The 13587-nt window shown below is 35.6% G+C and overlaps 2 protein-coding genes across 2 annotated transcripts; one reads left to right on the plus strand and one right to left on the minus strand.

The window, feature by feature from the left end:
• Positions 1-1611: 1611 nt before the first annotated feature.
• On the minus strand, positions 1612-4172 carry LOC106767072 (activating signal cointegrator 1). The gene is made up of 4 exons (XM_014651893.2): positions 3882-4172; positions 2899-3576; positions 2699-2797; positions 1612-2315 (listed from the first exon to the last, which is right to left on the minus strand). The coding sequence occupies exons 1-4, from the start codon at positions 4035-4037 to the stop codon at positions 1956-1958; spliced, it is 1293 nt and encodes a 430-aa protein (XP_014507379.1). The 5' UTR covers positions 4038-4172; the 3' UTR covers positions 1612-1955.
• A 1818-nt stretch (positions 4173-5990) lies between these two features.
• Positions 5991-9506, plus strand: LOC106767194 (pentatricopeptide repeat-containing protein At1g74630). Its single transcript, XM_022783616.1, has 2 exons — positions 5991-8048; positions 8137-9506. Exon 1 carries the CDS (start codon positions 6093-6095, stop codon positions 8031-8033), a length of 1941 nt encoding a protein of 646 aa, XP_022639337.1. The 5' UTR covers positions 5991-6092; the 3' UTR covers positions 8034-8048; positions 8137-9506.
• The last annotated feature ends 4081 nt before the right edge of the window (positions 9507-13587 follow it).

Raw genomic sequence — 13587 nt, forward strand, 5'->3', positions numbered from 1 at the left:
ACTGCAACATTGAAGTTGCAATCAAATTCCCAAGCTGTAGCATAAATTTAAACTCCTGGAACCTTTGCATGAAACCTAATAACTTTAGCCAATGCCTGCATATTATTCAAAATAGCATTGTTCACATATACAAACATGATGAATTACATGTTATACACGCATATACATACATGCATCCCATATATCAAGAATCCAAACGAAAATGCAATGAAAATGTTCGAAGAATAATTGAGTAAAACAAGATTAAGTACCGTCTTCATCCTGCCATTTTCTCTGATCCTGCAAAACTCGAGATGGCGAAACCAGAGATCGATGTCGCCCTTGTAGCGCTTTAAAGTAAGCTCGTAAATCTCCATAATCCTAAGCAAGCCAGCGACACCCGACTTGGACTTCTTTGTTGCCTTGCTTTCTAAATTCTCGCGCTACGGACTTCTTGTGGAGCTCGCGGAGAGTGTCGAGTTGAGTCTCATACTCAATATAGGCTAAGAAATCCTGCTTCAGAGGACACAGACGTTTCATCCTGTACTCTAATTTTCACCGCTGCTTCACAATCTCGACGATTTCACGACGGTTGAAGAGACCACGCTGCTCGAGGTCGTCAAGCTCATCTACCATGCGCTCCTATCGGTACTACACCACGTCCGCCATGTTGCTTGTTTTCGAACACCGTCAAACAAATGAGCAGAACGAGGAACTACAAAGCTTTTAGTTTCGAACCTAAACCTATCTTTCTATCAGTTGAAGTAGAAGGAAGGTTTTGCTCATGTTGGGACTCTTATTGAAAACGACCCAACCATTATATAGCCGAACCTTAATATATATTTTAGCTTTTTGAGTCGGATAACTTTTGGTTTCCTCACCTTTTTCTTTAAAAAAATAGAGTTGTGTTCTTGCCAGGCATAAACTACTGGAGTATTGTATGTGCATTTTGATTCAATCCAACCTTTACATTGCATTTGGTAATGTGTTTATGTGAATGTAATGCGTAGTCATCTTTTGTCGTCTAAGACCATTCTATACAACTTCTATCCATTCAATATAACTTCTATGTTGAGTGGATGTCGATATGCGTTTACTTCTAAACGGATATGTCAACATCCATAGACAAATATCGACGTTCGTTTACCACACCCGTTACAATTTTAATAAAAAAATAAAAATACAAATTAAATATTAATAAAAGGCAAAAAGGAATGGAGAGGTGTAGACGTCTTTGGTAGTGGAAGGAGCAACACTATGTCTGTAGTGGTAAAAGAAGCAACACTCTATCTTTTTCTATGACGATTAAATTAAATTAGATAGAGATCTTAGTTTATTTTAGTCATTCAGAAAAAAAAAACAAATTAATTTAAAAAATCGTTTCATTATGGATATTTTAAATTTAGTACTAAATTCCCAGCAACAAAATTACATCAACAATGGCAGAAATAGAAAACCGTGATAAAAAATAAAGAAGATAGGTTTAGTTGAAAAGTTGTTCATCACCGAAGGATACTATTATCAGACTTTAACATTTCTTTATTTCGAAACATCTTTTTCTAAATATAAAGAGATGTTTTAAAAAGTTATTAGTTGCCAAGACTTTGTAACCACTTCTGCCTTAAAAATGACTAGTTTGTAACACACTGATTCATTTGCTAAGTCCAATCTCAGTGATTATAATGGTTCTCTCCTACAAGACATCTCTAAAATATGACACCACCCCTTTATCAATAGTTCGTTTTAGAGAGGTACTGTCTAGCCACTCAAGGGTAAACATGAAGATACACGACAATCACTGTAAGACATTATATCTGAACATTGTACAAACAAAAATAACGTTGCCTAAAATTCTTCTTTCTGAAAAAGGTAACTGGGACCATTAATTTCATGGGTTATACGAGCAAATAAGAAAGAAAATGGGAGAAAACAAATGAAAGTATACCTATAATCAGTAAAAAGCTGGACAAGGAACTTTATTTATCATAGTTCGGTATACATTCACCATCATCTTCCATGTGCACTCCATTTCCCGAAGATGCATGCCAAACATTTTCATTTGAAGCTGTTGCCAATTGGTTTTCCATCATAAAATACTTCTGGTCATTACTATCATGCTGCACTCTTCCAGTAATCTCTAAGCACAAGCCCTTGCTTATACCTTTATGTGATTGCTTATCTTTAGCTGACTTCTTACTAAAGCCCAGGTCCACAAAAACCGGTTGAAACTTAAGAGTTGGGTTTGGCTTGATACGGTTGACTTCCCTTTCATCCCGTGGACGTAATATTCTATTTTCAGACTGTAATTCTGAAACTTCGTCTTTATTCACAAGGACCTGCAAGACATAAATCAGAGTCAAAAATGAAAAACAGGCAATCTGCATAATAGAAGGATTAAAAAGGATACGAAGACTAATTATTATACATACAAGCATAAACAATGGGAAAAAGGGTGAAGGCATGTAAGACAATGGATAAACATATCATTGAAAGGACTTTTGCATTCACATCCAAGTTTCCTATTCTACACAAACCAAAACATGCAATATGCAATACCATCAAAATAATGAATGGAACAAGCATGATAACTTGATATACATCTGTAGATACTATGAAACAATCACACAAGAAAAAGACGTTTGTTTCAAATTCTACACATTAATGCTGCAGCAAATCCAACTTGTAACTTTAGGCAAAACCATATGGTTAAAATATAAACCTTGCGGCCGACGAGATCAAAAGTCACTACAACTCTATTCCGTTTGGCTCGCTCAGCTTCTTCCATCTCCTCTTGCTTCTTCTTCAATAGTTCCTTTTCCTAAAGAATGAAGACAAAAAGAAATTATCCAATGCATCATAACTCATTATACGACTATCACATGTGAGCAACAATTACAAATCGTAATCAGAATAGAATACCTCCTTTGACAACCAACTGTTCCCATCAATCTCGTAGTAGTCACTTTGGTCATCAATGACTGTTGTACGAGCTGCAGAGTTCCGGTCATATTCTACAAGCCTTTTTGCATAAGCTTCAGCAGCAGCCTCAGCATCTGACAAGGGAGGCAAACCTTCTTCCAGACCGGCATAGGAACTTCCCTCTCTCAACACAAGTGCACCACAAAATTGACAAGGCCCTTCTCCTTCTTGTTCACAAACTATTTTGCCACAGGACAAGCAATTGCTGACCAGCCTGTGTCGACGAGCTTGACAAGAACATGGCCTTCCCTGCTGGAACACAATTGACCCTTTGGCAGCCTCAGCAAGTGAAACAACTTTCCCAGCTTTCTTCTTTTTGGAATTCACTTGGTTTCCCTTTTGTGACGTTCTCGATTCACTTCCAACAGTTGGAGTTTGATTTTCCTGATTGCTGCTAAGCACTTTTTTGCTGGGTTCTGCTTGATGGCTGCGGCCAGAGCCTTTTGATGCTCTAACTGATTTCTTAGTTCCACCAGCTGAGGACTCAACAGATGGCGGTTTGACATACGCATGTAATTTGGTAGTTGGAACATCTGAGTTGGCACTGAACTCTGAATAACCTCTTCGCCGTAAATACTCTGCAATCACGGTTTTCCCTGCTTCCTGACCAATTATATTCTGCAAAGGAAAATAAGATTAAGATAAACCTATTCAGAAATACAAATGAATGCATTGTAAGATATTCAAAACCATTAATCCTTAAACTTCAATTATAAGTGATTAATTTAATAATAGTTACAATACGAGCACATTGAACCCTAATATCCTAAATTCCAGAGAGTGAAAAGATCTGTGATTTGGATCACTTGCAGAACAAATTTTGAAATAAAAAATGAAATAATTACAGATTGGAAGCAATAGGAATCAAAATTTCATAAAATAAAATAAAAATGGTTATCATTGGCAAAGTATAATAAAATTACGTCAAGGTACTCTTTGGCATCTTGTGGCTGGGCAAGGTCGCAATAAGAAACAAGACCTTTGATGATCTCTTCATCCAAACCTAAACCCAAACCAGTTTCAATCTTGGAGCACAACTCGACTAGCGCCTTCTCCAGCCACTCCCCCGCCGACTCCATCTCCTCTCTCCGCCGCTACTCCTGTACGGTACGGGATTGATCTTTATTCTTAGGTGCCGTTTTTTCTTCCAAATTTTCACTCCCGAGCTACTCCCAAATTTTTAGAACAGAGAAAAACAAATATCATATATTCACATTCCTTTTAGGCACACACTAGACACTTTTTTTTTTCAAAGAAAAAAAGTAACATTAAAATTACAGAAAGAAAAGGGTAATCTTACAAATCATTACCACATTTTCATAGCAATAATATATTAACATATATATTTTTATAATATATTGACATTAGCATATTATTATTTATTAAATTTAGATTGTATTAGTACAACAACAAATAAATAATAAATTAATAAAAAACTCTATTTTGTGTTAAAATCATTAAGGTCTCATATTTAGTTAAAAACTGTTCAATAAGGTCCTTTTCAGTGAGGCAGTTAAAATTATAATAGTGCAGATGCTGGCATGGACAAACCTGAGTGACCTATGCAATTTGACGAATATGTGGCACTGTGTAAATATTTTTAAAAAATATATGATGACGTTAGCTAGGTTTAACGAAATGGGTTAAATCAAATTATCCTTATCTAAGAATCCTATTGCAATTTCTGGGTTTAACGTGAAACTGGTCTTGTAATCACTATGGCGTGGTCAAATTTGAAGAGCGTACGTACATGAGGTAAGTGTTGCTAACCCTAGCCTACTTACTTGATGTTCTTGTTGTTGGATTTGGGAGTTAGGGTTTGAGGTGAAAATGGAGGGTGGAGTAGAGGTGGAAATTGATGGTGGAGAGGAAGTGGATGGTGGAGTGGAGGTGGACAGAGATGATGGACTGAAGGTGGAAACTAATGGTGGAGAGGAGGTGGATGATGGAGTAGAGGTGGACAAAGATGGTGGACTAGAGGTGGAAACTAATGGTGGAATCTAAGTCAGATATCTATCATGTGTTTTTCATTGATATCCATTTGGGACCAAAGTACACAGTTTTGAATTGAAAATGGGACCACATTGTACATTTTTTGACCAAAGGGAAAACTAAATTTAACATTACATATAAACACTTGAACTTAAACATTGAGCTTCACCTTCACATTGTTTCTGCGTTTCTGGCTTATGCAATTTGCAGGTTGGTGCCCATGGATATTGCTTGTGAACTAGGCTTTCTGCGATTTGGGTAGTGATTATGTATGTTTATGGTTTGCTGTAGGTGTGAATTGGATTTCTAGGTGTTGGAATTTCTGATTTGCTGGTTAGGGATTTCGATTCGGTTCTTGGTTAATGGTGGTGAGGCGCAACGCATGGTGGAGATTTTTCCCTAATTACTGGCGACACGGTTTAGAGTTTCATGGTGGCTAGGGTTTGATTTATGGGTTTTCTATTGTTTTTCTCTGCTTTGAATCGTAGGTCTGTGTTGATGATGGTGACGGCGACATGGTGGCCTGAGGGTTTGGTGGTGGTGCGTTTTGTTTTGTGGCAACGGTGACAGCACTTTCACCACAATGTTGAATCCAGAAATAGCGAAATCACTCTTAAACAAGGGTAATTTTCTTTAATGCAAACTTAAACCTATCACCTACCTTACGTCATTTTAATTTTCTTAAAATATTTACACAATGCAACATTTTCACAGTGTTTATCAAATTGCACAGCTCACTCAGGTTTGCCTCATTGGCATCTGTATAGTTATGATTTTAACGGCATCACTGAAAAAGATCTTATTGAACATTTTTTAACTAAATATGAGACCTTAATGAGAAATCATTTTGAACCAAACTTCCACCAAGAGGGACCAAATGATATATTAAAATTTTAGTTTTCTTTTAATAATAAAATATTATATTTAATTAATAAACTTTTATTGAAATTGGATAGACAAGGAAGACAACATCATATATGTGATAATAAAGATGTGAAACATCCAAAATTGGAAAATAGACGTGGCTAAAAAAAATTGAATGAAAGATGTTCTAATATGAATATGATATTCAATTTACTTTGGGGTTGCTGAAGATCACACTCATGTTCAATAATAGAGAGAGTTAAGTTTTAGCGGCTTGAATGTTGGGGGAGGGAATGGAAGAAGGATGGGTTGTTTGTCTGCTTAGCAAGTGCAGAAACCTGAAATCCACGAAGCAAATCCACTGTCACATGGTGAAAACCGGTCTTCACGCAGACCCCTTTGTGTTTGGCAAACTCCTCCTTCACTGTGCCGTTTCCATCTCCGATGCTCTCCACTACTCTCTCAGCCTCTTCCACCACTTCCCCAACCCCGACACCTTCATGCACAACACCCTCATTCGCGGACTCTCTCTCTCCCAAACCCCTCTCTTTTCCCTCCACCCGTTCATCCAACTGCGTCGCCTATCCACCCTTTCCCCCGACAGCTTCTCTTTCGCCTTCGTCCTCAAAGGGGTCGCCAACTCTCGCCAACTCAGACCCGGCATTCAGCTGCATTCTCAAGCTTTTCACCTCGGCTTTGACACCCATATCTTCGTTGGGACAACGTTGATCAGCATGTACGCTGAATGCGGGGACTCCCTCTCCGCGCGACGAGTGTTCGATGAAATGTCTCAACCAAACGTCGTCGCATGGAACGCTGCTCTCACTGCGGCTTTCAGGTGTGGTGACGTGGAAGGCGCGGGGGACGTGTTTGGGCGAATGCCTGTTCGGAATTTAACCTCGTGGAATGCCATGCTTGCTGGTTATGCCAAGGCAGGTGAGCTTGGGTTGGCGAGGAGAGTTTTTTATGATATGCCTCTTAGAGATGAGGTTTCCTGGAGCACTATGATTATTGGGTTTGCTCAAAATGGTTGTTTTGACGAGGCTTTTGGGTTTTTCAGGCAGTTGCTGCGCGAGGGAATTGGGGCAAATGAAGTGAGCCTCACTGGGGTGTTGTCTGCCTGTGCACAGGCTGGGGCGTTTGAGTTTGGGAAGATTTTACATGGGTTTCTGGAGAAAGCTGGGTTTCTTTATGTTGGTTCTGTGAATAATGCTCTCATAGATACCTACTCCAAGTGTGGGAATGTAGCTATGGCTAGGTTGGTTTTTCAAAATATGCCAGTGGCGAGGAGCATTGTTTCTTGGACATCGATAATAGCAGGGCTTGCTATGCATGGTTATGGAGAAGAGGCAATACAGCTTTTCCATGAGATGGAAGAGACTGGAGTTAGGCCAGATGGAATTACTTTTATATCACTACTATATGCTTGTAGCCATAGTGGCTTGGTTGAGGAAGGGTATGGTTTTTTTTCTAAGATGAAGAATGTGTACGGTATTGAACCTGCCATTGAGCATTATGGTTGCATGGTTGATCTGTACGGTCGAGCTGCTAGGTTGCATAAGGCCTATGAATTTATATGTGAAATGCCAGTTTCTCCTAATGCTATCATTTGGAGGACACTCCTTGGGGCTTGTAGCATTCATGGTAATATTGAATTGGCAGAGCTTGTGAAAGCAAGGCTGGCTGAAATGGACCCAGACAACTCTGGTGACCATGTACTACTCTCAAATGTTTACGCTGTTGCAGGGAAATGGAAGGATGTTGCCAGCATCAGAAGAACCATGAGTGAGCATAGCATGAAAAAAACTCCTGGTTGGAGCATGATAGAAATTGACAAGGTCATCTATTGTTTTGTGGCAGGAGAAAAACCTAATGAGGTCACAAAAGAGGCTCATGAAAAACTGAGGGAAATAATGTTGAGACTCAGAGTAGAAGCAGGTTATGCGCCACAGCTAAGGATTGTTCTGCATGATATTGAAGAGGAAGAAAAAGAAGATTCAGTTTCTAAGCACAGTGAGAAGCTTGCTGTAGCTTTTGGAATAGCAAAACTTCCCAAAGGAAGGATTTTAAGAATTGTGAAGAATCTTAGGGTTTGTGGGGACTGCCATACCGTGATGAAGCTGATTTCTAAAATTTATGGAGTAGAAATCGTAGTGAGAGATAGAAGCCGCTTCCACTCGTTCAGAGATGGATTCTGTTCTTGCAGAGATTACTGGTGACAGGTGATTGATCAGGTAGCTTATCTTGACTGCCTTTGTTTATAAGGAAAATACTTGATTTTCTCCAAATTGGCTGATCTAGATAGCTCAATGCTGATGACAGCAATTTGGCATACATAATGTGTGAGGCACGTTGGTTTTTCCGTCCTTACTGGAGAAGTATGGTGAAATGGTTAATGCCCATTAAATGAGAAGAAAGCCAATAACTACTGTTTTTTCTACCATCATTCATCTAGAGTACAACACTCCTGTTGGAAGACAAAAAGAGACAAGTGAAAAGGATGCAACAAAGCCATACAAACTAGCTAGGAGCAGCGCTTAATTGAGTTATTAAGAATACTACGATTACGGTCACAACAAAATAATTGTCAAAACATCACTTTACCCTCACGGAGACAAATAAAAATGGAATGTTTCAATCCGTTGATGAACAGGCTGCTTAAGGCCTCCCAAATAGCATGCCACTTAGATTTTCCGGTAACATCAATTCTTTATTATGATAATGATAGCCATACCCTTGCTCCTTGTTCCCGTGCACCTACCTCAAACCAAAATTTGACGGGAACAACAAATGGTCTCTCTAACAGGTCATGGGAATTGGAGTTCAGTGGCAATGATTGTGGATAGAATATAACAGAGAACATTGCCAGGTCCATTATCAATGACAATTCTTTGCAGAAGTAGCTACGCAGTTGTTTTAGTAGCAGAATTTGGTCACTTGGTGACTATGGCGGATCGAACCATCTCTTGGTGGGAGAGACTGGTTGTAGCTTTGGTAGTAACATTTTAAATGGAAAGATGTTGGCTCAGTTCATTGCATCGGCTTAGTGAATATAGTCCCATGACACCCTTAACGCATCAAATGCAAGAAGACGAGATAATAAGAGCGTTCCTCTCCATATGAATTTGGTAAAATTCTTTTTAATGGCTGGTGATTATGCTTGCTTAGTATCTTTTTTTGCCCTTTTGGTTGGCGCTTATGGTTGTATTGGCATAATCGAATCATCCATTACCGACAAAGTTTGACACAGTTGGTAAATAGTTAGGTTTTTAAGAATGCCGGTTGGGTTTGATTAGTCCTCTTTATGAAAAATCTTTTGTTGCAAGAAGAAAAACCTGTTTTGACTATCTTTATGGTTATTTAGCTGGAAGAGATCGTTGATGGCACCAAAAATAAAGCCATCAACTAATTAATATTTTGTTTTTGTTCTTCAAAAGGAAAATGTGGAGAAGAAAGGGCCAAACACAAGTTATGGAAGTAGCCTTTGCATTCTACATTTATAAACCAATGAGCCAGACAGGCAAATATGCTACATTAAGAGTCTTTCTTTTTTCTTCTAACTCACATTCTTTTCTACCTATTTTCTTTTCTTACCATTTCGTGATTTAAAATATGGGGGCAGGTGACATGGACTAGCATAAACTGAATCTGCAAATAATAAGGGGTTTCTTCCTGCATCCCCACCTTGTCCTTCCCATTTTGCTCCTACTAATTATATATTAAATAATTGAATATATATTATCTGTATTCTCTTCTTCGTGCAAGCCAAACCCTTGGAGTGGGTAATTATGTAATCCGATGTTGTTTTAAAAAAAAAATTGAAATCCAGTTTATTTATTAGATTTGATGGTGTTAACTAAATTTTTTAATACGGTAGATTACTAAATCGGATGTGTGATATGTTTGGTGTAGGCATTTGATTTTGAAAGTCAGTGTGTATTTGGTATTTGATAGTAATTGAATATAATCCGGTGAGCAATTACCGGATCTTTGACACTGAATTTCAAAATCTTGATAACCCTACAAAATAACTCACCGAATGTCAAAGCTAGTTTTATGCACCGAATCCGATTGGATTTCAAAATCCGGTTCACAGCAAATTTCAACACCAAACGGATTTTATAATCCGGTTCACTAAACTTGGTCCATCACTATATCTATGACCTTTTGAACCTGCTCTCCGGTAATGGTGGTTTCCACAGTTCGAGTGAGCTCCACAGCCACACCCATTTCATCCACCAACATCTTCACATTATATGTTTGCTCTGCAGCTAATGGTCACCCAATCATTGGCACATCATAGCTAAGGCTCTCCAACAGAGTTCCATCCACAATGGCCCAGAAACAGCGGATTTGTGCGACAAAATCTCCAACTGGGTCCCATTTGTGAACCAACAAGTTTCATTTCATACACACACATACTTCAATCAATTTATATTTACTAACTTTCGTTGTTTATAAGATTTTATAACCATCAACACCCAGCTTTTTCTCCACCAGTCTTCCTTTTTTCTTTGGTTGATAGGGGTTTGCTGTCATGGTATTCCCATAATGAGGCTGTTGAGTTCTATGTTGATGAGATCCTGGATGAAGACATTTCTGCTTACTCGAATTACAGGTGAAGACCATCATGTTGTGCTGCACACATGCAATTTATCCAAACTGAATTCTTCATTTCTCGTGTTACATGTAACACTTAATCCGGTAAACATTAAAAAAAAAAAAAAAAAAAAAACTAACATCGAATTTCATAATTTGGTTTCAATCACGAACTCGAACACGAAGTCCGATTCCAATCTCCAGTAAAGTAGCACCGGATTTCATAATCCGAAACACACAAAATCAAAGGTTAATTTTGCAATTTAAAAAGAAATGGAGTGCAGGAAGAAAATAATGGAGTGCAGAAATAAGCCCCCAATAATAATGGTAAAGTTTGGGTGAATAATTTAGATAAGCCTTTTAGAAACTTATGTTATCTTTTTCCACATACACTATTTTATTTATTTATTTATTAAAGTAGCTTATAATGTCCATAAGCATTTTTAGTTCATCTTGACACGATTCGCAACGAACTTGTAAACAAATTCCCCGGTAATATAAGATATTAACTTATTAAAGTACTTAAATGTATTATTTATCCAAATACATTTTAATTTAATAAAACAAATAAGTTTATTTACAAGTTTGCGAGCAAAGTTTATTAAAATAAGTTGAACTATATTTTAATAAGTTTTTCCATAAAATATATTTGCTTTTTAAAATAAGTTGAACTGTACTTTAATTAGTTATAATGTATTATGTTACGTATATGAACCTCAAACTTTGAAAAATTGATTGAATTATAGTAGTTACATAATGTAATATTATTAATACAAGATTAGTTTTGAGATAGAGGGTATTGCATGAACGAAACATAAAACTATTGAGCTATATTAATAGTACACGAAATCGATTTGATGAAATGTTAATAAATTATGACAACAATAATGATACAAAGTTGCTTCTGAGAAGGGTAGTTTAGGAAAAAGGTTTTAGCACGGTGACTTATTGCAATTTCTTTGCATTTGGGTAGAAACAAAAATCCTTAGATTCACTTTATTTTTATAATCATTTATTACAAATTACAAAATGTGAGTTAGGTATGCAAATGAAAGCAGGTTGAAATGTGCAACTCGTGCTAGCATTTTAATGGTGGAGCTGCGCTGCCATCCCAAATTTCAAAATCCTAACATCTTTATATCACAACAATTCTTCAATTCATTAAGTAAATTACCGCATTTAAACATGGATGGTTACTTATTCAAATTTTTCTTCTTTGTTGTTAATTTTATGTGATGGTTAACGAGAATGAAAATATGTTTAATATTGATGTATTTTGTCAAAAAATTGCTATACTTTTTTATTCTTCTGCTATGAAATGTGTTGATTGGAAAAAGATGGTTTTTGGTTTAATAATGTGCCAGCACATAAAACATTTATTCTTTAGAATGACCGTTTACATATTTATTTGAATGTTAAAAAAAATGGATGTGGTTTTATATTTTGTGTGTTTTTTTTAAATAATGTAAAATCTTTTTCTTACTTATTCTTTTAATATTCTATTTCTATACAATTGTAAAAATGGTTAAAAGAAAATTTTCGGAATTTTGTAGTTTTTTATTTTAAATTAATGTTATTTAAATGTACTATACCGAAATATACCGATCAGAATTAATGGTCATTCATGGACAGTTATTAGGTATTAATGAGTTAGATTGTCTTATGCTTTATAAATATACCATTGTCTTTCGCCTTACAAATATACCATATTAAGTATTGATTATTGAGTTTGATTGGGTAAAAATATAATGCATTAATGATTAATCGATGTCAATGTGCTTGGCTGCCACAAACCCCGTGAATGATGTCCAAGTACAATCTTTTTCTATCGTACTAAACTATAGACTGTTTTATGAAACATATATGACTTGAGTGTCAGAATATCTTTTACAGGTCAACAACCCATCGGAATGGATTGCGTTCTCGGAGAGGATTGAAGATCAAAAGAGAGCATAGCAAAGGAAAGATGACTGACCCTCAAACCAATTCAAATGAAACATTTTGGCGCCTACCGTGGGACCGAGTTGCATTCCCATGAAACCACGAGAAACCAGGCGCGTGCTTAGTCTCGACATCGCTACTTCAGACCAATACTAGGTCTTGCAACAAGGGTAAAAAATTTCATAAATTTTTTTAAAAGCATGTCTTTTGTTTTGAGAACTTTAAAGAATGGTCAGTCCTATGTTCAACCTTGGCATGTTCCGCTTTTCATTATAATTTATAAATTAAAATATATTTGTTTAACTCATATTTTTGTGAGTAAAAATATTTTGCACAGAAATGCTCAGTTCTACGTTCAACCTTGTCAAATTCCACTTTTTATTATAATCTACCAGTTATAATATATTTATTATAATATATTTGTTTAACTCATATTTTGTAAAAATATCCAAAAAGATTAATTAAAAAATATAAGTTAGACAAATATATTATAATTTATAAATTATAATAAAAAGGGTTAAACATAGAACTAACCTTTCTGTAATATTTTTACTGAAAAAAAATATAAGTTATACAAATATATTATAAGTATGATAGGTTTTATAAGTTGATGAGATAAGGTAAACTTTAGAATTATTTCCATTTAACTGCATGTACTAGTATTTTTAATAAGAAATTTGAATAAATATGCAAATAACTTGAGTATGAATCATTTATGTTCTAAATATCTTTAGTGAGATGACTTTTTAAAGTTTTTCTTGAAAACTGTATTTACTTTTATTTGTTATAGCTTATTGAATCAATAAATAATTATTTTAAAGTTAACTAGTCCAATTTTGAAAATTTAAAAGTTTAATGGTTTACCTAAATATATTTATTTAATTTTTCTTTACAATAGATATAATATGTTTATGCTTTCGTGAAGAATAATTTTTATAATAAATTTAAAGTGATTTTAAATATTCTTTTTATTTTAATAAAATTTTATGTTATGAGTTTATTTAGAAAACAATTACTATATACATACATCGATATTGGAAGAATAATCGAGATAAATTAAAAAATATAAAAGTCATGCCATTTTTAAATAGTTTAAATATTATAATGGAGTATTTCAATAGGTTTTTATTTTTTAAAATATACTGTACCAATATTATTATTTTACAAAATGTGTGGAGTTTGATTTTTATTTTTTTCCACCTATTTACTTACAATTATGCACAACTATTGGAT

Source organism: Vigna radiata, chromosome 7 (assembly GCF_000741045.1).
Source record: "Vigna radiata var. radiata cultivar VC1973A chromosome 7, Vradiata_ver6, whole genome shotgun sequence".
Classification (NCBI taxonomy): Eukaryota; Viridiplantae; Streptophyta; class Magnoliopsida; order Fabales; family Fabaceae; genus Vigna; species Vigna radiata.

What these genes read in the sequence shown, in the direction of transcription:
- LOC106767072 (XM_014651893.2), bottom strand. Translation starts at nt 4,037, where the DNA reads ATGGAGTCGGCGGGGGAGTGGCTGGAGAAGGCGCTAGTCGAGTTGTGC. An exon ending in ATGCCAAAGAGTACCTTGAC is followed by an intron (nt 3,577 to 3,881) that starts GTAATTTTATTA and finishes TTTCCTTTGCAG; the next exon opens with AATATAATTGGTCAGGAAGC. An exon ending in TTGATCTCGTCGGCCGCAAG is followed by an intron (nt 2,316 to 2,698) that starts GTTTATATTTTA and finishes TATGTCTTGCAG; the next exon opens with GTCCTTGTGAATAAAGACGA.
- LOC106767194 (XM_022783616.1), top strand. Translation starts at nt 6,093, where the DNA reads ATGTTGGGGGAGGGAATGGAAGAAGGATGGGTTGTTTGTCTGCTTAGC.